Source organism: Colletotrichum navitas, assembly GCF_030913465.1.
Source record: "Colletotrichum navitas strain CBS 125086 chromosome Unknown LY79scaffold_62, whole genome shotgun sequence".
In the NCBI taxonomy this organism is placed as follows: Eukaryota; Fungi; Ascomycota; class Sordariomycetes; order Glomerellales; family Glomerellaceae; genus Colletotrichum; species Colletotrichum navitas.
In genome coordinates this window covers 170,453-193,806 of record NW_026850608.1, presented here as the reverse complement: position 1 = coordinate 193,806, position 23,354 = coordinate 170,453, and the positions used below count along the sequence as shown (strand labels likewise).

General features: G+C 55.3%; 7 protein-coding genes across 7 annotated transcripts; 3 read left to right on the top strand and 4 right to left on the bottom strand.

The window, feature by feature from the left end:
- Window positions 1-130: 130 nt before the first annotated feature.
- On the bottom strand, window positions 131-2,526 carry LY79DRAFT_563471 (NDT80/PhoG like DNA-binding family protein). The gene is made up of 3 exons (XM_060558555.1): window positions 2,049-2,526; window positions 591-1,898; window positions 131-537 (listed from the first exon to the last, which is right to left on the bottom strand). The coding sequence occupies exons 1-3, from the start codon at window positions 2,156-2,158 to the stop codon at window positions 417-419; spliced, it is 1,539 nt and encodes a 512-aa protein (XP_060410900.1). The 5' UTR covers window positions 2,159-2,526; the 3' UTR covers window positions 131-416.
- Window positions 2,527-3,059: 533 nt separating this feature from the next.
- On the bottom strand, window positions 3,060-4,480 carry LY79DRAFT_592673 (N-acetylglucosamine-6-phosphate deacetylase; the record flags this gene model as incomplete). Its single annotated transcript, XM_060561457.1, has 3 exons — window positions 3,060-3,330; window positions 3,381-4,051; window positions 4,103-4,480. 3 exons carry the CDS (start codon window positions 4,478-4,480, stop codon window positions 3,060-3,062), a joined length of 1,320 nt encoding a protein of 439 aa, XP_060410899.1.
- A 104-nt stretch (window positions 4,481-4,584) lies between these two features.
- LY79DRAFT_335474 (uncharacterized protein) lies at window positions 4,585-5,245 on the top strand. The gene has a single exon (XM_060552526.1). It carries the CDS (start codon window positions 4,690-4,692, stop codon window positions 5,152-5,154), a length of 465 nt encoding a protein of 154 aa, XP_060410898.1. The 5' UTR covers window positions 4,585-4,689; the 3' UTR covers window positions 5,155-5,245.
- Window positions 5,246-5,987: 742 nt separating this feature from the next.
- LY79DRAFT_592672 (glycosyl hydrolase family 3 N terminal domain-containing protein) lies at window positions 5,988-8,939 on the top strand (the record flags this gene model as incomplete). The annotated part of the gene is made up of 5 exons (XM_060561456.1): window positions 5,988-6,093; window positions 6,166-7,440; window positions 7,495-8,720; window positions 8,776-8,862; window positions 8,922-8,939. The coding sequence occupies 5 exons, from the start codon at window positions 5,988-5,990 to the stop codon at window positions 8,937-8,939; spliced, it is 2,712 nt and encodes a 903-aa protein (XP_060410897.1).
- A 1,530-nt stretch (window positions 8,940-10,469) lies between these two features.
- On the bottom strand, window positions 10,470-12,838 carry LY79DRAFT_592671 (family 31 glycosyl hydrolase; the record flags this gene model as incomplete). Its single annotated transcript, XM_060561455.1, has 2 exons — window positions 10,470-12,587; window positions 12,665-12,838. The coding sequence occupies 2 exons, from the start codon at window positions 12,836-12,838 to the stop codon at window positions 10,470-10,472; spliced, it is 2,292 nt and encodes a 763-aa protein (XP_060410896.1).
- A 1,307-nt stretch (window positions 12,839-14,145) lies between these two features.
- Window positions 14,146-16,783, top strand: LY79DRAFT_522000 (glycosyl hydrolase family 3 N terminal domain-containing protein; the record flags this gene model as incomplete). The annotated part of the gene is made up of 7 exons (XM_060555408.1): window positions 14,146-14,503; window positions 14,555-14,798; window positions 14,846-15,146; window positions 15,193-15,273; window positions 15,327-15,662; window positions 15,683-16,348; window positions 16,406-16,783. The coding sequence occupies 7 exons, from the start codon at window positions 14,146-14,148 to the stop codon at window positions 16,781-16,783; spliced, it is 2,364 nt and encodes a 787-aa protein (XP_060410895.1).
- A 3,501-nt stretch (window positions 16,784-20,284) lies between these two features.
- LY79DRAFT_522093 (ZIP zinc transporter) lies at window positions 20,285-21,680 on the bottom strand (the record flags this gene model as incomplete). Its single annotated transcript, XM_060555416.1, has 4 exons — window positions 20,285-20,420; window positions 20,470-21,332; window positions 21,390-21,532; window positions 21,590-21,680. The coding sequence occupies 4 exons, from the start codon at window positions 21,678-21,680 to the stop codon at window positions 20,285-20,287; spliced, it is 1,233 nt and encodes a 410-aa protein (XP_060410894.1).
- Window positions 21,681-23,354: the final 1,674 nt, after the last annotated feature.

Genomic DNA, 23,354 nt, shown 5'->3' with positions numbered 1-23,354 from the left:
ATATCAAATGGCTGACCGTACGCAACTAAGCTTACGTCATGTTCAACGTGCCATGCGTATCTGGCACTCAACAGGCGCAGGAGCAAGATAAGTGTCCAGCTCCAAGGGGGGCGGGAGCCGAGCGGGCTTTGATCTGATATTCTTCAATTCGCTTTTGAGTAACAACATCGCCTAGATTCGGGTATAACCACTTCCCGTATGCCCTCCACTCCTCCCTGCTGCTCCGGCTGTCTGTCCGACGCCAAGCAGGTTGAACCATTATCGTATAATACAACACGCCAAGAAAGCAAACAGATATATGGCTTCGTAAATTCATTCAGATAATCCCACCGAGCCCCGATTGTGACACAGGTACATAAGATGAGCGTGTCGCGGCTAAGTCTAGATGTAATTTAAATGTCAAGCTGAGATGACGTTCAAGATTCGGCGGTGAAGTAGCGCTTCGCCTTGCTCCGCAGCTGCTGTGCCTTGATCTCCGGCGGCACGATAGTGTGATGGACGACATGAGGGCGGTAAATTGCTTCCACTGGCGGCATCCTGTCATGATCTCATTAAAATTAGAACGCAGAAAAGGGGCTAAGGGACCTCACCAGTCATCCACACTGAGAGGAAAGTATTCGTAAAGCAAGTCATCCTCCTCCCTGGGGCTCTGGCTTGGGTTCTGACCCGTGGGCGCCGTTGACTTGTTGAATTGCGGGCTCTGCACGTCCGAGTTGGACCTATTAGGACTCCTCTCGTCTTCCGAGAGAGACAGGTTTATAGGGCCCGATATTCCGGCCCGCGCCGCCGAGCCCGATGTCGATGTTTTGGCCAGCAGCCTAGATGGTTCTGACGACCAGGCTGGTATTGGAGGACGGCTGATCCCCGGTGACATGGCCATTTTCTTCGCCGGAGGCGGACCTCCGCTCGGTTCCCGGTACATTGGCGGCGGTGCCCAGTCCGCTTGTTGCTGAACGTTACCCAGGGCCTGATATTTCGGCATAGGCGTCGGGGCGCCGTTGTTGCCGCTGTCCTTGACGGGAGTTGCGCAAGCTTCGCTGTTGCTTCTCCCCCCTAGCTTCTTCTCTCCACCGGTCAAGGGTATGTCTTTCCGGCTATCGAAGTTTCGTGGGCTGCGGCCTCTAACGATAACGGGCCCAGAGTGGACCTCGGCAATCTTGGCGTAATCGCCGTTTTGTTGCTTTCCAAGGAGACTGATTTGCACCAGGTAGTGCTGCTGTAGGCCTTTCCTCCTTCCGTTGTTCGCTGTAGCGTGCTTGAACTGCAGCCTCTTCCATGACAGTGTGAGAGACACTCTGTTCGCATCGACTTCTTGCCCATTTGCCAGGTCCAAAACAATGTTGGGCGGTCCGCCAGTAGACTTAGGTTCCTCTGCGCCAATCGGATGCGCGCTCTTCCAAGGGATCGAGATAATCTCCGTCGCCTTGCCCTCGATGGACTCGATCGCCGTTATCGAAGCCGCCAGCTCGAATATGGGTATTTGCTGGCCTTGTTCGTCCACAATATGCGTGATGTGCCGAGGAAGGGTTACCTGTCCAGAACACTGCCACAGGTTTCGCCGGTAGCAGGTCAGCTCGAGAGGTCTACCACTGTTCTCGGCACCAAAGACGTCCTCGGCCACGAAGAACATGCCGTACAGTTCGGCCGACATGTTTGGCTCCACATGCTGGCCCGTCCCGTCCACAACCGTGGCTTTTACTAACGGCGCCGAAAATCCCAGGAGCTTGTTGTCCAGCTCCTGCGAGGGTGAATCCTGGCTGAGATCCTCAAGCGCGGGCTGGACCTCGTACTGCCGATTCGAGTATGCGAATGGATCTTCAAAGCCCGTTGTGGAGAAGTCTTGGAAGTCATAGGTCGGCGTGAACGGTATGGTAGGGAAGGCTGTATTTACAGTTTCCCTAAGACAGCGAGAAGGATTAAGGTTAGCAAAAGTGACTTTCATCCCATGGTTGCGACAAGCTGACTGGCAAAGAGAGGGGGAGGGAGAGAGAGAGAGCAGTTCCCAAGTGACGTTCCTGCAGCCCCATCAGTTGCCGTGCGATACTTACAGCAGAGAGTCATCGAACATGGAAGCGTCTATGCCGTCCGCCACAGCGCTGCTAAGAGCCATGCCATCGCCGGGCGTCACGCTGGACGACATTGAGTGGAACGCAGCCATGGCATGGTAGGGCTCCTGTCGCGAGCGCCGGCCGACGATGCGCAAGCTGCGCCCTTGTACTCTGTCGCAAGCTGAGGAGCGGCTGTCGGCGGCCTAAAAAACGGATCTGAACGGCTTCTGCGTGTATCTGCTGGGGGGATGGCCGCAACCCCTCAATGTTCGGTTGAAAGTAAAAAGGAAGTCGATTCGAGGAAGCGCAGCTGGCCGTAATGCATGCCTTGTCTGAGCGAGGATCGATGGAAATGCAAAAGCGGAGGGATCTCTTTGGAGAGGAGCGAGAGTGGAGAGCCAGTGTGGACGGCCGGTACACTGCATCCACCCCTATCAGGAAGCTGAATGACCCTTAGCTTACCATTGGACGATTGGGGTTATCGACAGCTATAAGTCACCGCACTGTGGAAACAGTTTGGGAGGCTGGTTGGGCGCGAGGTATCTCGGCGGGCTGGGGATAAGGAGTACTGTCGCTGGATGGCGCCGATATGCGGGGTTTCAGGGATGAGCCCACAGGGCTAATTGTGGATCAAGGACCCCAGAAACACAGTCTCCCTCGGTCATGTCACTGTACAGCTGCAACTCTCTTACTTGGAAATCCTTTCATGTGCCGAATGTCTGCGTGTTTAATCTAAGTCGACGTCGTACAACCATGTTCTTGCATGGATCAAGAACTTGGGCAATAACAAGCAAGGATCTAGACCGCGACCTCTTTGTCGTTTCCACCCTCTAATCCTATAACCCACAGCTCGCACTTGAAACGTCATTCACTCATCTATTCATGATATATGTAGTTCGGATGGCAGCTCTATGCGTGTATAGTCTATGGTAGGGCCTGACCTTGCTCTTGGCTCTTTTCCCTAAGCTGCCTACGATAGCTCGGGTCTCTTGACCCGTGCGGTTGGTCCTTTTATGGAGTGATCGGCGATTGGTTCTCCTTCCGGCTCGACACCAGCGCTCCAGCTTTCCAAACCTCATCCACAACCAACTGAGTAGCGCCGTCTCTCACTTCTTCAGATAAGACGACCAAATCGGCATCAGCCCCGTCTTCCAGGGAGCCCTTGACGCCTTGGAGGCCGAGCATCGCTGCAGGCGTCGCAGTCACGGCTTTCAAGGCCTTGGGGATGCCTGTGCCCGACCAGCGAAGAAAGTTGTTCACACATTCCATCAGGGTGAGAGCGCTATCGCCCGTTAGTCCAGGCTCGTCGTCTTGGAGTCGGCGTCAACTCACCTTCCAGCGATGGTGTTGGTTCCCTCCAGCAACAGCGTAGAGCCGACCTTGATGATGTTGTTCACATTTTGCCCATTAGTCCACTGGTATGAGCCGTCTGCGAGGCCCATCATGTGCATCGCGTCCGTCACCAAGATGAAGCCATCAGGGTGCGCGTTGAAGGCGATCTTGATTGTTGTCGGGTGGAGATGGATGCCGTCGGAAATGATACCAAAGTACGGCCTATTCAGGCTCTCGGCAGTACCCAAAACACCAAAGACGCCGGGGTTGCGGTGGTGAAGAGGCCGCATGGCGTTGAAGAGGTGAGTAATCATTGTGGCCCCCGCAGCCACTGCGGCTGACGCTTCCTCATATGTTGCCTCGGAATGGCCGATGGAGTAGATGATGCCTCTTTTCCGTAGCTCGGGAATGATGTCGGTCATGTTGCCCCTTTCTGGTGCCGCCGTAATCATCTTGATGGGGAGTGTGGATCCATTGGCTGTAGTTTCAATGTTCTCGGCGCCGTAGCAGTCTTTCAGGTCATCGAATGTTTCTGCTTCTTGCAAGACGTCGACGTTGTGGACGCCGTTTTTGGAAGGACTGAGGAATGGCCCCTCGACGTGTGCCCCCAAGGATTCGGCACCGTCGCGGGCGGCTTGTGAGCCCCCCGATGGCCCAAGATACGGAAGTGCCTGTGAACTGTTAGTGTTCCTCCAGATAACGATAGTGCCTGGCAGGCTAACCTTCTGGTAAAGCTCGGGTCTTTGGCTGGTCAGCGTGGGGACGTAGGACGTGACACCCGTGGCCACGAGCTTTTTATTGAGCTCGCGGACCTTTTTACCATATTGCGCCATGTCCTCGAGCAGGGTGGAAAAATTGAAGCCAAAAGCACCATTGAGTTGGCAGTCGATCAAGCCAGGGGACACGATGCGACCGCCCAGATTGATGGTTTCATCTGGGACGCTGAGGTCGTCGAAAAACGCTGCTTGGCTGTGGATGATCTTGCCTGTGACAGAGCTGACCCAGATGTCTTCCTGCACCAAGGCGTCGCCTTTGACAAGGCGGCAGTTTGTGAACTTTGTGATGCCATTTTTTGGCGTCTTGGGAGTGGCAATGGGCATCTTGTTATACCGGGTGATGAGTGCTGGCTGGCGGCTTCTGGGCGGATACGGGGTCGATGGTTGGGTTGGTCTTCAATAACGACGCCATGCACAAAGACGAAGCAGAATGACAGGAGGGACTGAGTTGGGTATTATTCACCACGCGTTGCGGCTGCGACAACCGTGACCGGGGCGTCAAAAGCTAATGGTGCCGGCATGGCCCGGCTTGCATGGAAGTCTCATGGCCTCCCATACCACCGGCACATCGTCATTGCCCCTCACAGTCGCTGCGGGACGTTCACCACACATGGTGGTATGAGATACCTAGGACGAAGACTGGTGGGTGTGTGTCCGGTAATGGCATCAAACGTGTCTTTGGGAGAGTGGGGGGGAGAAGCCAGGGCCGATGGCACCGGTGCCGGTTGCACTGCCATGTTGCCTCATTACATGCTGTGTTCCCCTTCGAGTCAAAGAACTACTTGACCCTCGGCCGGTCCACAAGGGAGAAGGCGTTGGTTTCTGGATCTTTGTTTCACTCCCACGTACCCAAGCACCCGGCGCAACCATCAGCCGTTGCTTCCAGATTCCAGATTCGGCGACTGGAGACTGAGAGAAAGAGAGCCCCACATTGCATCAAGGCCCTGGACCATCGACGCTTGAAGCTCCCTAAGGACGAGCGTCCAATGTGGGCGTGAGAAAGAGGGACGCCCGTTTGCCATTCGGCGGTGCAGAAAGGACAGAAAGAAGGTTTGACGTGGTGAGGCTCCATGTAACGTTCCGTTGTCGAGACCGATGATCAGATACGCTAACATCAGAAATGGAGCCGCACTCCCCAGTACGTACCCATTTGGCATTCGCCGAGCACACGTCCCAGTCCAGCACAGACACCTGCCCCACACACCACGGGTGCCACCTACCCAAGGTAGGTACAGTACGGAGTACGTGAGCACCTACCTAGGTCTAGAGATAACGGCGCGGACGCCCAAGAGGTCCTCAGCCAATCGAACGCCCCCGGCTCCCGCTGTCAGCACAGCCAATGATGGCCGATCGTGGCTGGTGCAGCAGCCCACCGCACTCGCCGCACATGGCGACCTCCACGTCCTCCTCACAGACGTTCCTTCATGTCCCGTCCGACGGCCCTGGGTCAAATCCGTCCATCAACCGGAATTCAACGTCCACATCCACGTCCACATCCGAGAAGGGTCATCGTTACCTCCCCCCTCCGAAGACACGCCACCTCGAGAGGTACTATGCGCGTCAAAACCTGACGACCCGTAGACCACTAGCCATGGCCCAGCTCAACATGGAGCTCGACCCACTATGGCAGGATCTCGATTGGTACGTTGGTTCTCACGCTCGACCCGCTCTCCTCCATTATCCCGACCTGCATCGCCCGTCTCCCCTTGTACTGCGGTAGCAGCTCTCATTATGGCATCGCATCCGGGGGGGATGGTGCAAGTCATTCGACCACACTCCGATTCGCCAGCTGACATGCCATGCTGTTGCGCCGTACAGGGCCATTGGCCAGATGCTCATCATGGGCTGGGACGGCACCGAAGTGACGCCCCAGATCCGCTCCCTCATCGAGGACCATCATCTCGGAACTATCATCTTGACTGCCAAGAACCTTAAATGTTAGTAAGCCTCGTTGTCTCTGGCCAGGTTGCTGGGACGGCAGGTTGTAGATCCGTGCTGATCCCACGTAGCTGCTCAAGAAACGGCCAAGTTGGTCAAAGAGCTTCAGACTATCGCCCACAAGGCCGGGCATCCCAGGCCGCTGCTTATCGCTCTGGATCAAGAGAACGGGGGTGTCAACAGTCTATTCGACGAAGACTATGTATGCCAGTTCCCTAGTGCCATGGGTGTGGCCGCCACGGGGCGCGTCGAGCTGGCCTACGAAGTATCAAAGGCTACTGCGACCGAGGTTGGGGCGTGCGGCATCAACTTTATGCTCGGCCCCGTCCTCGACGTCCTATCCAACGCCAGGTACCAGCCCGTCGGAGTTCGCGCGACCGGAGACGACCCGCAGGAAGTCTCTCAGTACGGCATCGCCGCCATCAATGGTATTCGCGATGCCGGTCTGGCCAGCTGCGGGAAGCACTTCCCGTCGTATGGGAATCTTGACTTCCTAGGGTCCAGTCTAGACGTCCCAATCATTACCCAGACGCTGGAAGAGCTGAGCCTGAGTGCGTTGGTGCCCTTCCGCAATGCCATTGCCACGGGCAAGCTTGACGCCATGTTCGTGGGAGGATGTGGTATTTCCAACCCTTCCATGAATGTTTCTCATGCCTGTCTGTCCAGCCAAGTCGTGGACGACCTCCTCCGTGAAGAGCTAGGGTTTGATGGCGTTGCTATCTCAGAATGTCTTGAAATGGAGTCGCTTACCCATGACCTTGGGGTCCAGAACGGCGTAGTCATGGCCGTGGAGGCTGGATGCGACCTGGTCCTGTTATGCCGGGCTTACGAAGTACAGCTGGACGCCATCAAAGGCCTCAAGCTAGGGGTTGAAAATGGTATCTTCACCAAAGAACGGATCTATACCTCATTGAAGCGCGTACTGCGGTTGAAGGACACCTGCACGTCTTGGCAGACAGCCCTCCACCCACCCGGGATCTCTCTCCTCTCCAAACTACACCCATCGCACATGACACTGTCCAGAAAGGCATATGACGATTCGATCACGGTAATCAGGGACAAGGAGAAGCTCTTGCCATTGTCGGAATCGATGCATCAGGACGAAGAACTATTGCTTCTTACACCGCTAGTAAAACCGTTGCCAGCCTCAAGCTTGACAAAGAGTATCCTTCAGGCCAAGGATGGACAAGGACTAACTCCGACGACTCACAATAAATGGCTTCACCGAGAGAAGGGGGCCATAATGAGTGGAGAGGGAGTGTTCAGGGAGTTTGGACGCTCCCTAGCACGATCTCGTCACGGGAAGCTCCTTCATACGAGTTACACAGCCAACGGAGTCAGGCCAGGTATGCTGTCTTCTCTTCCAAACAAGGACCGCTCAGCTGATTGAGATACTTTAGTCCACGAGAACCTCATCCACAGAGCGTCCTGTATCATCATCGTCACTGCGGATGCCAACAGGAACCTGTACCAAGCTGGCTTCACCAAACACGTAGAGATGATGTGTTCAATGCTGCGAACGCGCGGCCAAAAGAAGTCGGTGATTGTTGTAGCCGTGAGCTCGCCATACGACTTCGCCATGGACAAGTCGATCGGCACCTACATCTGCACATTTGACTTCACCGAGACTGCAATGCATGCCCTGGTCCGGGCTCTATGTGGGTACATCGTGCCAAAAGGAACCTTGCCAGGGACGCTGCGGAAGAGTAAGAAGGTGCTCAAGTCACGCCAGCACTGGATCGTGGAAGAGTATGATCGCCACCGCGATAGCCGTGGGCTCGAAGAACTCACCAAAGCTGTTGCCCGGGCCAACATAGCTGACCTCGGTCACTTGGAGTCGATGCCCGCCGCGAGCTTCGAACTATTCAATCAAAACATCGGAGAAGCACACTTTGTTGTCAGAAACAGCAGTACCCATGCCTTGTACGGGTTTGCTGCCACCTACTTCATAGACGGAATCGGCATTCTGGGAGCCATCTTTGTGGATCCTTCCAAACGCAACGTGTCGGTCGGACGATCTCTCCACCGACGGGCGTTGCGCCATCTCGTCAACCAGCAAGGCGCCAAGAAGATACAGCTTGGAACCTCGTTTCCAGGCGTGCTGTTGGGCATTCCCATCGATGAGGGCGGGGTCAAGAGCTGGTTTAGCAACAACGGCTGGGACGTCCAGTTCCCCAAACGGCTAACCAACCTGATAATCAACGACCTGAGCAGCTGGACCATACCCGAGGGCTTGCTGCAGAGCATTCAGCGAGCGAACCTAAGCTTCGATCTGATACATGGTCTGGACAACGCCGAAAGCGTCCTCAGCCACGTTGGCAGCTGCGCGAACCCAGAAGTCTTGGAGTTGTACAGGTACGCTCTGCAGGAAATAAAGGCTTGCGGTATAGTGCGAGCAAAAGGACCGGGCGACACGCTGCTCGGAACCATCATCATCTGCCGACCAGGCAGCCCGCTATCGACCTTTGTGCCTCCGCTGCTCTCGAATATGGACGAGGGGATCGGGGGCATTCTCGCGCCGGTTGTATACCCAGGGTCACAGGACACCTTGATCCTCCAGGGGCTGACTCTGATGGGCGTCCGGCAGAACAAGGCACACAAGTCAGCAAAGACAGTGCTTAGCTGGGTAAGATCCCCTGCGCGGGCGGGATGAGTATCAAAGCTAACGAATCGACGGGTAGGTGCAAGACGACGCTTACGAACATATCATGGCGATGGGATTTGAAATTTTGCAGGCATACGAGGAGCTTACGACTGCGCCGGACAACGTGAGTTTTGCAGTCGGGTGGGGCGTTGAATTGGAAAGCTAATCGAGACCCTCTCTTAGTGGACTGATTTGAACTAGCAACCTCTGTGATGTGCCTAGGGGCGGCTCAGAGTATCGTATACCCTTCGGTTTTTCGCTTCATCTTCATTGTCTTGCATCCAGAAGGATACCGCCAGTCTAAAGATGGATTTGCCTGTCTATTTACGTACGCATATATACCAATCGTGTCTTGATCACACATTGTTCAGTTTGCAGTCCTTAACGAAGCTCGGCGAGACTTTAGCAGCTGCCAAGACGGAAGCGAGTAAGAACTTGATGTTTGATGCCTGATATGTGTGAGATCCTTCCGAAGTTACATCGCAGAGGCACACTTTGAGACCCTAGCTGTAAGGGCCTTGGTGATCTACCTCAATATCGACCAGATGTGACGATAAGGCGGAACCGACTGGCACGACGCCTGGTCCTCACCATTGCACCTGGACGCTCCGCTCTGAACAGCGGCCACTGGTCCGGATTTCCGGCTCTCCGTTGCTCCAAGGAAGGTTATCAAGGGGCACGCAAGGGTCTGCAGCTTGATGAGGCCCGGACGTGAACTGCAACTCTGCTAGATGAAGAGCCACTGGAAGGGTTTGATCTAGCAAATAGCTATTCGGATGGGCGGAAGCCATGTCAGCCCGTCCCGTCCCTTTTGCTCTCACCACCCTCTGTAGGTACCCCGCATTGGCGGGAAATCTCAAAACCGAGATTTGGAGAAGACGAGGTGTAAGGGTACGTACAGTAGATACCAGGGCGGGCAGCCTACCCCAATTCCGGCACATTAGCAATCGTGGACAGGTACAAAAAACCTGATGATCTCGTGGTCATACGCAAGATGTGAAGCCGGCATTAGCGTAACAATGGGAGAAGCACCGCCGTAGCGGCGGTATTGGGTTTGTGTGTGTGGTCACCTACCTACCGCCTGGGATGTCTGGGGCCCAGTGGGAAGTACAGAGAGAAGGCGGCCGAAGGCGCAGACCAAAGAGTGGAGGTGAATCGTCCGTGGTTCGCGGGGAAACTCTGGCCGACTGGGGTGTGGTGGAAATGACCTTGCAAGAGCTACGAGAGAGCCGTGGGGATCATCACCCGGCAAGCTCTTCGTAGTAAGAGATCTTGGGGACGAGGAGCTTGTCTGCTGTGTCCCGAACCATGAGCGGTGATTTCGTGGTAAGAACATGCGATACCACGAGAGGGGGGCCTGCATCATGAGAGAGCCGGCCGCTTCAAGACCTAGGAGCCGTGATTGGTAGATGCTTTTACCTCAACGTTCAATGGCTCCGCTGTCTGCAGCGAGTTCCATCCGGATCGGGGAGTAGTCGCCGCTTATCCGACAAGTCCCGGTTGGCTGGCCTTTCCGCTGGAACGGGCTAATGGCCTGTGGCGAGGGATGGCTATAGAAGGACATCATGCCATTTGGGGGGAGGGAAGGACCATAAGCTTTGCGAGTATTGGCGTCGTTACCAATAAAGGGAAACCCAGTTCTAAGTCATCTAACCCTATATATGCGAATAGCCTCACAGATTCGTGAACATGGCAAATTCGAGCGCATGCGCAACCGCCAGCACCCGTCTCTTAAATCTCCTTGACGCGGAAGTCGCCCATTAGGAACGCAGTTTCCTTGAGCTTACCGTCTCCGCCGACTTCCAAAACGCCAACCTCCTGGCCCTCGCTGTCAACGACCGTTGCCCTGGCGCCCTCCTTGACCTGGTACAGCCTGACTTCGACATCTAAATTATAGTCGTACACCGCGCCGACGACTCCTTCGTTGCCCAGGACGAGGACCGTGTTCTCGCGCACGTAGAGCGGCAGCGAGCCAAAATTGTGCGTCTCCCTGAACCAGCCGGGTCCTTCGCGGGCGTCGTCCGAGAAAAAGGAGGTCCAGCGCCCTTTGGGCAGGTAGAACTCGACCTCGCCCGACTCCTCAAAGATGGGCGCGACCAGGATGCTGGACCCCAGCATGAACTGGCGATCGAGGTACCAGGACGTCGGGTCCTCGGGGAACTCGATGCACATGGCGCGCAGAGAGAGGGGAATCCCTTGCTCCACGGCGGCCTGCGCCTCGGAGAAGATGTACGGCATCAGACGCGACTTGAGCGCCGTCCACTTGGCTAGTGTGCGCGAGCAGCCCTCGTCGCTATCGTCGTCATCGTCAATGATCCACGGCACACGGTACGAGCTGCTGCCGTGGAGTCTGCTGTGGCTGCAGAGCAGGCCCATGGCCACCCAACGCTTATAAATCCAGGGCGGCGGGTAGCCCTCGAAGCCGCCAATGTCGCAGCTCCAGAAGGAGAAGCCGCTGAGGCCCAGGCTGAGGCCACCACGGATCGACTCAGCCATGGCCTCGGGCGTAGACTCGCAGTCGCCGCCCCACTGCAGAGGGAACCGCTGGGTGCCGGCGCAGGCGGCTCTGGCGAACAGGACGGCCTCATTTTGGCCGTAGCGCTTCTGGAGCGCCTCGTAGACGACCTTGTTGTAAAGGAAGGCATAGTAGTTATGCATCCTGACTGGGTCGACCGTCTTGTCGTGCCACTCGACATCGAGGGATGGGATCCGCTCACCAAAATCCGTCTTGATAGAGTCAACGCCTTGGTCAAAGAGCATGTTGAGTTTGTCCTCGTACCACCGGCACGCGTCGGTGTTGGTGAAGTCGACAAGGCCCATGCCGGCTTGCCAGAGGTCCCACTGCCACACGTCGCCGTTCTTGCGCTTCACGAGGTAGCCCTTCTCAGAGGCCTCCCGGAACGCCTCGCCGTGCTGCGCGATGTACGGGTTGATCCACACGCAGACCTTTTTGCAGAGGCCCGATTCCTTGAGCCGGGCGATCTGCGCCTTGGGGTCAGGGAATCGCTCCGAGTCGAAGGCGAAGTCGGTCCAGGTGAAGGCCTTCATCCAGAAACAGTCGTAGTGGAAGACGTCGACTGGCGAGCCGCGAGCCTTCATACCCTCGAGAAAGGTGTTGACTGTCTGCTCATCGTAGTTTGTCGTGAAGCTTGTCGTCAGCCAGAGGCCAAAACTCCAGCTGGGTACCCTGCTCGCCCCGCCCGTGAGCGTAGTATAGCGCTTCAGGACATCCTTGGGTGTGGGCCCGTAGACGATGTACCATTTGAGTCTCTGGCCCTCGACCGCGGTCTGCAGGCGGTTGCAACGCTCGCTTCCGATCTCAAGCTCCACCTTGCCGGGCGTATCGATGAAGACACCGTACCCCCTGGAGCTAAGCCAGAAGGAGACGTTCTTGTAGGCCTGCTCACTGGACGTACCGCCGTCGGCGTTCCACAGGGAAATGGATTGGCCGACCTTGTTGTAAGCGCCGAACCTCTCACCGAGGCCGTGTATGGTTTCTCCGACACCGAGCATGGTCTGGGTGAACATGTAGTGCTTGAAGTCGCGCATGTCACCGGTCTCCATTGGCGTGTTTGGGGCAGGGTTGTATGCGAAGCCGACGCTTCGGTTCCCAAGGGATGTCAGCTGCTTGGAGCCGTCGGTACTGTGGAACTGGACATTGAAATCCGGATGAATGGTGGCGGACAGCGAGCCCGATGATAAAGTTGTGCCCTTGTCGCCCTTCTGAATCTTCGCGCTGACGTCTGGTCTGCCATCGGGGAACAGCTCGAAATGAGGACCCTTGCTGAGCGCACCGGCCCAGTGAGTCACTTCGACTGAGATGGCGCCGTCAAACTCGGCCTTGATATCCTATTCTGTTTGTCAGAAATGAGCTCCGGGAGGGCTTTGAGGGGATGGCTCTCTCGCCGGCCGAGTCTCCGACTTACAAGAGTCACGGTGCTCGCGTTCAAGGTGTGGCCGCGGGTTTTTATTTTCCTCGTCGGGCACAGCAGGCTGAGACCGGTTCCGCCCTGGATCTCGGTGGTGTAATAGATCTCTTCTGCGTATTCCGTTGCGGTGCCCTCAGCAGGCAGCCACATGCCATCGCGGAGGCGAACCATGATGGACGTCGATCACAGGCGTATCTTACGCACAGACAAACGGCGGACAGATATGTTGTGGTTCAAGACACGATCCAAGCCAGAAAACCGCTCAGAACCTGAGTGAATCATGTCTCTTGTACGACAATTGCTTCTCAGTGAAGGCACAAGGGCTGCGAAGGCCCGCTGCCGGGGTCGTAGTCGGCGAATCCCATCGTCGCAATCCCGCCAGTGTCCGCAAGGGAGTGAGCCTCGGCCATGAAGCCGCTGATTCAGGTTTAGCCATCGGTGTCATCTGATTGGTTTCTGGGTGCGGCCCGTCCGAACAGGATCGGGCGGGCTGGAGCGGGATGACGACTAAGGGGGAGAGAAGGGAAGACACAGACTGGTTAGGTAGATAGCAGTGAGCGAAGCGTGAACTTAGCGGCAGAAAAAGAGGAGGGGGAGACTGGGGAGGGGAAGAGAGCAAACCACGATATCAGACAGCCACATCAGAATACGGCAGGCTGCTCGTCGTTCTTGCAGAGATCTGGGGCCCATCAACTTACCTCAATGTTGTGCCATTGGATGATCGTTGGTGCGGGGGTGAACGGTAAGAATTGGTCGCATTTAAGCGGTTCTCGGGGTCCGGATCAGCTGGGGCCGCAACCGGTGCCATTGGTGGAAATGACAAGCACCGGCTATTCGCTTGATCTGGGGATGAGGAAGTGAGGAGGGGTGGGGGGTGCTTTCCCCAACTTTTGCCATCTCCAACTGACTTCCCCTCATGCAAAATTCCCCATCACCACCAGCTTCAACAGCCGATATGCACGTCGAAATGGCCTGCTGAAATCCGTCACCTAATTAGATGCTCAACAGCTCTGGGTTTGTCGTTAGCCCTCTCATTTTGGCCACCGGCACCGTCACACTCCAGGTCTCCGGGAGACCAAATGCAGTAACGGCCAGGGTTCTTCATGTCTGCCTGTCCAATGAAATCCGGACAAGACCGCTGCAAGAGCAATCTAGCAGCCACATCACTCCATGTTTTTTTGTCTTCAAGAGGGGAGAACTGGGGTAAGCGAGGAGCAGCCAAAATCGATGTAGAGAACGTTATTCTCTCACCTCGCCTGTGTTCCTAATGCAATTACGTCTATTCACTCTGGAATTTGGAGCCATGGCATCATGTCGCTGCAGAATCTGGTCGAAGCAGCTGCACCAGCGATAGCCGTATTAATACCTTCTGACAGCCCGCCTTGTGTACCAGAGGCATACACTTCTTGAGCGTCGAAGCTGTATTCAAATTGCGTCAATTGGCGATCCATTGACCCCGTTTACCGGATCGTGGAATCATGAAGCTCTCTCTGGCTTTCGCTTCGTCGCTGCTAGTCACGGCCGTCGCCGCCCAGAACGCTACCTACACGAACGGCACCGCCACACCCGTTTACAAGAACCCGAATGCCACCATTGACGACAGAGTGTCTGACCTTCTCAAGCGCATGACCATTGAGGAGAAGACTGCTCAATTGATCCAGGGCGATATCACCAACTATCTCAACCTGACCGATGGCACATTCAACCAAAGTGGTCTGACATGGCTTGCGGAGAAGAGGTCCAACTCCATCTGGACCGGTCTCTACACCAACCTTACTACCCTCGCCTATGGAGCCAGGGTGGCTCAGGACTACTTGGTGCACAACACGACGCTGGGTGAGTTAGGACGTGATGGACTGGATCGAGTGAAATGCTGAGACCTCCCAGGTATCCCGGCTTTCATCCAGAGCGAAGGAATCCATGGTTTCCTCGCCCTCAATGCCACCATATTCAACTCGCCCATCGCCCATGGCTGCTCGTGGAACCCTCAATTGGTCGAGAAGATGGCCAGAGTCATTGCCATCGAGTCCAAAGCTCTCGGAGTCAACCAGCTCTTTGCCCCCAATGTCGATTTGGCTCGTGAGCTGAGATTCGGCCGTGTTGAAGAGTGTTATGGCGAGGACCCCTTCTTGTATGTGCCATTGACCGCAGAGACTGTCTTCTACTGACACAACGTAGGGTCGGCGAGTACGGCTACTCCTACACCAAGGGCTTGCAAGGGGAGGGTGTCTGCGCCATGATCAAGCACTTTGCTGCCTTTGCTACCCCTGAGCAGGGCGTCAACACTGCCCCCGTTCACGGCGGCCCCCGAGAGCTGCATACCACCTACCTCCCTCCGTTCAAGCGCGCCATCATTGATGCCGATGCTTGGAGCGTCATGTCTTCTTATAATTCCTACGACGGCGTCCCGACCGTGACCGACCACCACCTGTTGACCGAGATTCTCCGCGAGGAATGGGGTTATGAACACTACGTCATTGTACGTTGATCTAGTATTGGCCTCGAGCCTGGCTAACAAGGCCCAGTCTGACGCTGGCGGCACCGCTCGTGTGAGCTCCGCTTTCCTCATCTGCGGAGAGACGGACGATTCTTGCATCACCCTGAGCGTAAGCATTTCACCTCCCCTTCAGCCCGTGACAGCTTGCTCACATGATACTAGACCCTACCAGCCGGTAATGACGCCGAGATGGGTGGTGGCCGCTACAGCTTTCAGTACGTCCCCGAGCTCGTCGCCAACGGGACTCTGCCCGAGAACATTGTCGACACCGCCGTTTCCCGTGTCCTTCGTGCCAAATTCAAGTCCGGCCTTTTCGAGCACCCCTACACCGGCGTCCCCAATGACAAGTTCTTTGACTACGTCAACACCGAGGAGCACCGCAAGGTTGCTCGTGATCTGGACGCTGAGAGCATCGTTCTGCTCGAGAACCACAACGAGACCTTGCCACTGAAGAAGGATGCCCATGTCGCCGTCATCGGTCCCATGGCCCACGGTTATGTCAACGCAGGTGACCCAAGCATACAGACTACAACCGAACGCTAACAAGACTTCAGTACGGCGACTATGTCATCCACACTGCCATGGAGCGTGGTGTCACCCCCCTCGACGGTATCAGGGCCGCCAGCGAGGGCACCGTCACCTACGCCAAGGGTGGCGAGCGCTGGTCCAATGACCAGTCCGGCTTCCCCGAAGCCATCGCTGCTGCTGAGGCCGCCGACGTCGCCGTCGTGGTTGTGGGAACCTGGTCCCGCGACCAGAACGAGCTTTGGGCCGGTCTGAACGCCACCACTGGTGAGCACATTGACGTCCACGACTTTAAGCTCGTCGGCGCCATGAGCCACCTGGTCAAGGCCATCATTGACACTGGCAAGCCCACCGTCGTCGTCTTCAGCTCTGGAAAGCCCGTCACTGAGCCTTGGATCTCGGACGAGGCCGGTGCGCTGGTCCAGATGTTCTATCAGGGCGAAGAGGGCGGTCATGCACTGGCCGACATCCTGTACGGCAACGTGAACCCCTCTGGAAAGCTCTCCGTCGCCTTCCCCCACGACGTCGGCACCACCCCAGTCTACTATAACTACCTCAACTCGGCCCGCGCATCCCCCAACCCGGGTAGAGAGTACCTTAACGGTACTCTGGTCTTTGGCAGCGACTACGTTCTATCGAATCCTCTGCCTCTGTATGAGGTGAGCCTAGCCTCAGGCGCTTTGGGCAAGGAGAACGCTGTTCTAACATATTTATAGTTCGGTTACGGCCTCTCCTACAGCAACTTTAAGTACGCCGATATCAGCGTCTCCTCTTCGACCGTTTCCCCGACTGACACTGTCACGCTCAACGTCAAAGTAACCAACAACTCAACCCGTGACGGCGCCGAGGTCGTTCAGGTCTACATCAAGGACATGCTCTCGTCCGTCGCCGTGCCCAACAAGCAGCTCCGCGGCTTCTCAAAGGTCTTCATCAAGGCTGGCGAGACTGCCAACGTTTCCATCGATCTGCCCGTCTCCGGCTGGGGCCTGTGGGACAGGAAGCTGCAGTACGTCGTCGAGCCGGGTGACTTCACCGTCCTCGTTGGCTCTTCCAGCGACAATATCCGTGGCAACGCCACAGTGACTGTCGTATAGGATGTGTTGCTACTGCTTCCTTGGCACGGTACCGTCTTTCAGGGGCGACCAGTCAGTAAAGGATCTAGGCAGAACCTTTAGGTCAGCTTTGGCCGCCTTCTCTGTAGATATTGTATTGCAAAGTTTGAATAATAAGAATTGCAGAGTTTGAATGATAAGAAAAGACGAGGGGCGAATGACAATCATATTTCAAAAGTCTGATGAACACAAAGAAACCTTGATCGTTTACACCTTAACCCAGCTTGGGCATCATCCAGAAGGCCATAAACTTTGCTAGCACCCCTTATCGACATTGACATCATTGTCCTTCTTTCTCGGTATGTTGTTTCGACCTACCTCTTTAACACGCGTACTTCACATTTCAAGAAGGTTTGGATAGACTCTCCGGATCTGCCTTGGCAAGAACCACTGGCTCTGTGCGTGTTCCTCCTCCCCTCCTGTATTAGTATTTACTCTACTCGAGCCATGAAATGGGACCTGTATCGTTCACAGGGTCGTTTACCACAATTTCGCTAGCCTGGAAATCTTATTTCAACTCCGAATACCCCTTTCCATCTCGAGTAGAACATAACGAGAGAGAGAGAGAGAGAGAGAGAGAGAAAAGCGGGAGCAGTCTGGAGTTGCTCCAATAACGCAATGACAACGAAATGCAGTCCTCCTCTCTGTCTTTCTCCCCATGGCCAGCGTCCAAGCGGCCTTACAACCTCCCGGTTCGAGTTTCTGTTTCGCTTGCCCTTGTCCCAATTCCCTCGGCCCCGATCGGGCCACCACTCTGCCTGTCTCTCCCTCGAACGTCGGATGAGAATCATCCACAAAGGGGGGGCGGGCCTTAGGGACTCTCTCGATATACCGTAGCATTGCGGTCATCATACGAGCGCCAAGACTCTGTATTTGTAAAGAAGAAAACTTGAAGGAAAAAAGGGTCCCCCCCCCGCCTCCACCTTCCGCATCGGGTTCTGATACATACACAAGCCAGCCACCGAGGTCAACATGCCCCTCTCATTCTCTTCGCAGGCCTTCCGGCCGGGGTTAATAGCTGCAAATGTCAAACCCGAAACCCTTGAAAAAACGCCGAACAACAGATGCCGCAGGGCACGGCCGCGTCATCATTGGGCTTTCATCCACCCTTTCCCACAGTTTGAATGTTTCGTTCGCCTTACCCTTGTTTTTGCCTGGCCCAACCCTCCCCTCCCTTCTCGTTGTAGGGGAGGAAATCCTGACACCCTCCCCAGGCCCCAGTAAGTGCAGGACATGAAGTGACCTGGATCGATCGTGATAAATCTTGGCAGAGAGGCCGTCTCTGCCGAACACAGTTCGGTACTTCTTGCCCCGTCCTCGTTTTTTCCAAAACGACCATCCAATCGAGTCCTGAACCAATGGCAAGCACTTTGGGAACGCTTCCCAAGAAAGCCAATCCTCAACTCGGCTGTATGGGCTCGCACCTTAATGATCCTACCATCGGTTACCCCTGAGTCATACGCCAGTGAGGCAATTTGTATAAATCACAGAAGAAAATACTACTATATAACAAGGGGGAAGGGCCTCTTCGCCAGGTCAGCGGCACTGAACGTAATGGAGGGAGGGAGTGCAAACGGCTGCTCCCGGCGTGAGATTGGCGCGGGCATACTGCAGGGGAAGAAAAAAAAAAGGGGGGGGGGGAAGGAGGAAAAAAGGCAGAAAGAGATAGGAAGCACTCAGGCATGCCAGGGAAGGTGAAATCAAGGTTCTAGAAACACAGCCGCTTGCGTTGCCATCGCGTCCTTTCAAGCAGCCACCCTGCAAGGTACAACAGGTCTACAACCTCTTCCCACTTCCCTCCCCCTTTCGTCTGGAGTTTTGACCCTCTCCCCCACCCCCCCCTTTCGGCTGCTTCAGATTGCCTGAAATCTTATTTTTAGTCGCAAAAAGTGACACCACGTCCTTCGCCATGCCATGTCAGGCTGTCTGTACCGTCACACGAGTTGCGCAGGGGAGGAGGCTCTGCGAGCATGCATCGTACAGCCAACACCGTTGCTTCGCCCCCCTCCCCTACCCCCTACCACACCCTTTCAGCACCTTTAAACCCCCCGTAGCAGCAGTAAATTGTCCGGCCCGCGGGACAAACCTTACGTATGACATGGTTAAAACAACAACCTTGGCACCCTTCCGCCGTCAACCGTCAAGGATACGGGGAGCAGTGACGTGGGCCAGTGCCTGGAGGCAGAATATAAAAATAAAATAACGACGCCGCGAAATATGATTTCCGGTTCCGAAATGCAAGGTGTGGGGAGAACATCAAAACGAAGAAGAAATGAAGAGAGGCTTGGTTTCCCGACCGTCAGCAGGGATCTCTGGGCTCGAATGCTTCTTTGTCTTTCCCATAAACCTTGCCCGAGTTCACGGGACCGCCGCCTTGCCTTGTTCGAATCCCCCCCTACTAAGCCTCCCTGTCGACTTGGCTTCGTCCTTCTTGGTGTTTCCAATATCCCCCTACGTTCACGTTGTCAGCTTTGCGCGAGATAGCTTGGCATCAGGTCCTCTCGCCTGTCTTTATTCATCGATCCCTAGTGTAAAAAAAGTTAAAATTTAATCGAGGCTTGCTCGGCTACTAGACCCTTTTGGCCAACCATAGCCTCACACCCCTCTTTTTTTTTGAGTGCTCGCACACCAACTGAGTGGAAGCAACATCCTGACTGATTTTTCGTGCTATGGTTAGAGCGAACTTCGCTGGTGGCTTTGTCACACGGCGGCCCGTAAGGCATGACTAGAAGAGACTTATGTGAGACTACGGAAAGTCTGGTGCTACGAGTGTGTAAATGTACATCACGGTATGCTGTGTTGTCCAATCTCATCTTTTTTTTTTCTTCCTTTTTCTTGCTAGTATGATTTCGGAAGTTGCTATTGTATAAGATGCCAATTTCCATGTCTTTACATCGTTACTCGTGAGTGTTTGTATGCCCTTGGGAATTACCTAGCACCATAATAAATGCTCATGTATACTTGATCCGATGACGCTCCAAAAGAAATTGTTGCCAGTTAAGCGAATTTGCGTTTGACATGTAGTCTACTGAGCAAGACTGCGTGTCGCAACACCACTATTGTACAAAGTTCCCGGCAGCGAATTGCACCCGGAATAATGATAGCAAAGAAATAACGAGTGTGGTAGATTCTGTGAGGGCTGCTGTTGGTATCCATGACAGTCCGTTCCCCCCTGGCTTCGCGTAACAAAATCTGGCGCAGCATTGGTGAATAACGGTCGTTAATCCTTTGCTATCAAAGTCCAGTCGAACGCGGGATGGTTTGCGTCTTGTGTATCCTCGTGCGGTCCTGAGGAAGAGACGTCGCAGTTCGACTGCACTGGTTGGTTCCTCTCGCGGGAGACGGGTCGAGGGAAAAGGGAAGGGGGAGTTATATTCCCAGACAGTGTTGGTAATGGCTTAGGCGAAGATACCGACGATGGACATGCCGGCGGCTGAAGAGGAGTTAGTCTAGGATTCATCTCGATAACAGGATGGGGCGTTTCTACTGACCTCCTGCAAGAACGAAACAGAAAGCATGGATCTTGTCCTTGCTGCTGAGAATACGGTTGGCCTCTTCGGAAAGGAAATCCTCAGCCAAGAGGTCTACCAGGGCAGCATAGAGGAGCAGGCCGGAGGAGCTTCATCATGTTAGCCGAGCTCTCTAGTCACACTGGGATTGGAGCTTACATTGCGTTGAACACACCAACGATGATGAGACCGAATGCGCTTTCGGGATCGTAGGTGCTTCTGGTGAACAGTCCGATGGCTTGTCCAATTGGAGCCGTAGTACCGAAGGCGACGACCAAAACCCAGGGGCGGATGCTGCCCTTGGGATACGGCACGGCGGCAATACGGGAACCCAGACCAAGACCCTCGAACATTTGGTGGAACAGAATGGCGACGAGGAGGATAATGAAACCGTCAATGGTGATGGAGATGGTCATACCAACGAACACCGAGTGGAACAGGATACCACCTTCGAGCATGGTAATGTTGAGAGACATCTTACGGTACACGGCCGGGTCAACCGGTTGGCCCTCGGCATCGTAAAATGGATCTTCCTGCTTAACCTCCGTCACGGCGACCTGGGACGTTTGCTTCTCCTGGGTGGAGCGGATCATGTTCATCATCTCCATGCGCTGACGCACGTACTGCTCGTAGAAGACGACGAACCAAGGAGGCATATCGGAGTCGGATAGGACGTTTGGGTTCTGCTCGCCGTAGGGGGGCGCGCGGGACTTGTCGTCGCCGTAGGCGCGCTGTGCAACCCTCTTCTCGAAGTCGAGGCTGTCGACCTCGGCGTCGAAGCTTTCACGAGCGAAACGTGGGGGGCGCGAAGGGGCGCCTGGTGCGGGACCGTGAGAGTGCATCACATCACCAGTGGGACCTCCGTGGCTATGGCCTCCTATCTTGGCGTTGATCCACATCTCGATACAGAACAGAATGAACATGGAACCCATCATGATGGCACCGGGGAGCGGCGGGTAGTCATCGGTGAAGAGGTCTGGGAGGCATGGGTTCATGAGGTTGCCGAAGGCGGTTGGCAGAAGCTGTGGCACGTTAGTCACAGTCCCATAGAGTCCAAGAGACAGAATGAAGCCACTTACATGGACAAAAGCAGTTGCAATGAGCACACCGGTACCGAAATGCTTGCATGCGAAAAAAACCTTGGGAGGTACATTCAACCACTTGACCTTCTTGGACACAACGGGAAACCCAGCACCAAAGATGGAAAAGGCCAAGACCAGAACTGCGCCAAGTTAGCCAATCTGCTCGGTGCCAAAATGACTCCCTGGTTCCAGCTTACAGAGACCAGCAACATGCAGTCCGACGTCGTATTCGTCGCTGCCTGTTTTTCCACTGCCGCATTGCGGCTTGGGCTCCTTCATTTCGTCCATTTCGATTAAAAAGCGGTATGCGTTGTGAGAAGGGAGTTACTGCCTGGTTGGTAACCCTAGATAAAAAAGGGAGGACTGAGAAAGGAAATGGCAGCCAAATGATCCGGGGCCGCCTACTGACAACCACTCATTTGCGAAAGGAAGGGCGACTGAAAACAAGGGGACACAAGAAGCTGTCCCGCAGCTTCAGGGGTAGAACAGACGAAAATGCTGATCGAGTCCCTGCTGTCGTAAGTTGAAAGCCTAAGGGGAAAGGACAGGAAGAGACAGGAAGAAAGGAAAGAAAAACGGCAGGAAGAAACGGGCGAGAAAAGAATAGAACGACAACAGACGCTCTTGTGACGAGCAGAAAGTGGTTGGTTGAAGTCTGGGCTCGACTTGCTTTAATAGGCATTGAGTATGACAGGCGGCACAATGCGTGCCCATGTACAGGCGGACGGGTAAGGCAAGATTAAACGTCGACATGGGACAGTGGGACGTGTACTCCGTACAGCCCAGCTGATTCAGAAATAGAAGACGTTACCAGGGGTGGAGGAGCTGAGGGTGAGCCTGGGTGGGATGTGGCCTTAGCGTCCGCCCTGCGGGAGGCGGGAGGCGGGATGCGGGAGGCGGGAGGACCTGAACCAACACGAGGTTCAGCGCAGACGGCGATGCGTGTCCATCGGGGCGAGGGAGAGAACGGGAGACCGATTTGCAACAGCCGCGGTGCCTGACACCCAGGTCGTCTCTGGCATCGATGGCCCCGGCCAGCATCCAGGTCCTACGCAGTATGTGGTTCGTTCAAGCATGGTTTGCCGGTATAGGCGAGACTGGGTGTCTGAGAGCCCGGTTCGACCTGACGGATAAGAAACTGCTGATGGGTGTATGGGCAGTCGATCGGATGGTATGGTAAGTGGTGGCTAATCCAACCTTTCGTCTCGAATCAACCAGCTTCAGACCCGTAGCGCTTGGCGTGGAAAATCGATAGTCAAACTAATAATGGGGTATAATTGCTGGTGATGGACGACATCCGTAACGAGACGACGGTCGATCTTCTATCGGGTAACAGCCAAGCGAGAAGGGGGTTGTGTCGTGGGGTGCACAGAAAATTGGGCCCCCCCAGTCGGTATTTGTAAGATTTGGATTGTATGAAACGGCGTCCCCCGGAGGAGTGCGGCTAGGGACGCCCGTCGGAGAATTCTTAAACTCGATTTGACTTTTGGTGAGGCTCTCGTTGTGGACAGCCACAGGGAAGCGCGGGGGAGGGGGAGGCTGAGAGGCGGAGGCCGGGGAGGACTAAACTAGGCAAGAGAGAGCGTGACCGGCACAGTCGTCGAAAGCCAAGAGTCGAGCCACACACACGCATGACCCTTTTCTCGAGTGAATTAGCTTTCTGCCTGTTAGCTCGGCTTGGCTCGGCTTGGCTGGGCTGGCAATGTGCCACAGGGGGGCTACCGGTAACCATCACTACGGGTGTTTTTGCACGTCCATCTGCCAAATCTCAAAGGAACCGCAGGACGGGGGGGGGGGGGGGGGGGGGGGGGGGGTGCACGTCGCGCGATCTGCTTAGGGTCCGCTTTGCCCTCTGTAGCTGTCTCGTGTGGTCCACTCCGCCAGCGTCTGGCGGGATATTTGCTGCATCGTCTGTGTCGGGCAAGCAGTCGAGTCTAAGTTTTGCCTGGCTGAGTAGCAACG

Bases quoted from the DNA above. Each gene is read 5' to 3' on its own strand.
- LY79DRAFT_563471 (XM_060558555.1), bottom strand. From the start codon at position 2,158: ATGGCTGCGTTCCACTCAATGTCGTCCAGCGTGACGCCCGGCGATGGC. The intron at 1,899-2,048 runs GTAAGTATCGCA...TCGCTGTCTTAG, and splicing joins ATGTTCGATGACTCTCTGCT to GGAAACTGTAAATACAGCCT. The intron at 538-590 runs GTGAGGTCCCTT...AGATCATGACAG, and splicing joins CCTCTCAGTGTGGATGACTG to GATGCCGCCAGTGGAAGCAA.
- LY79DRAFT_335474 (XM_060552526.1), top strand. From the start codon at position 4,690: ATGGAAGTCTCATGGCCTCCCATACCACCGGCACATCGTCATTGCCCC.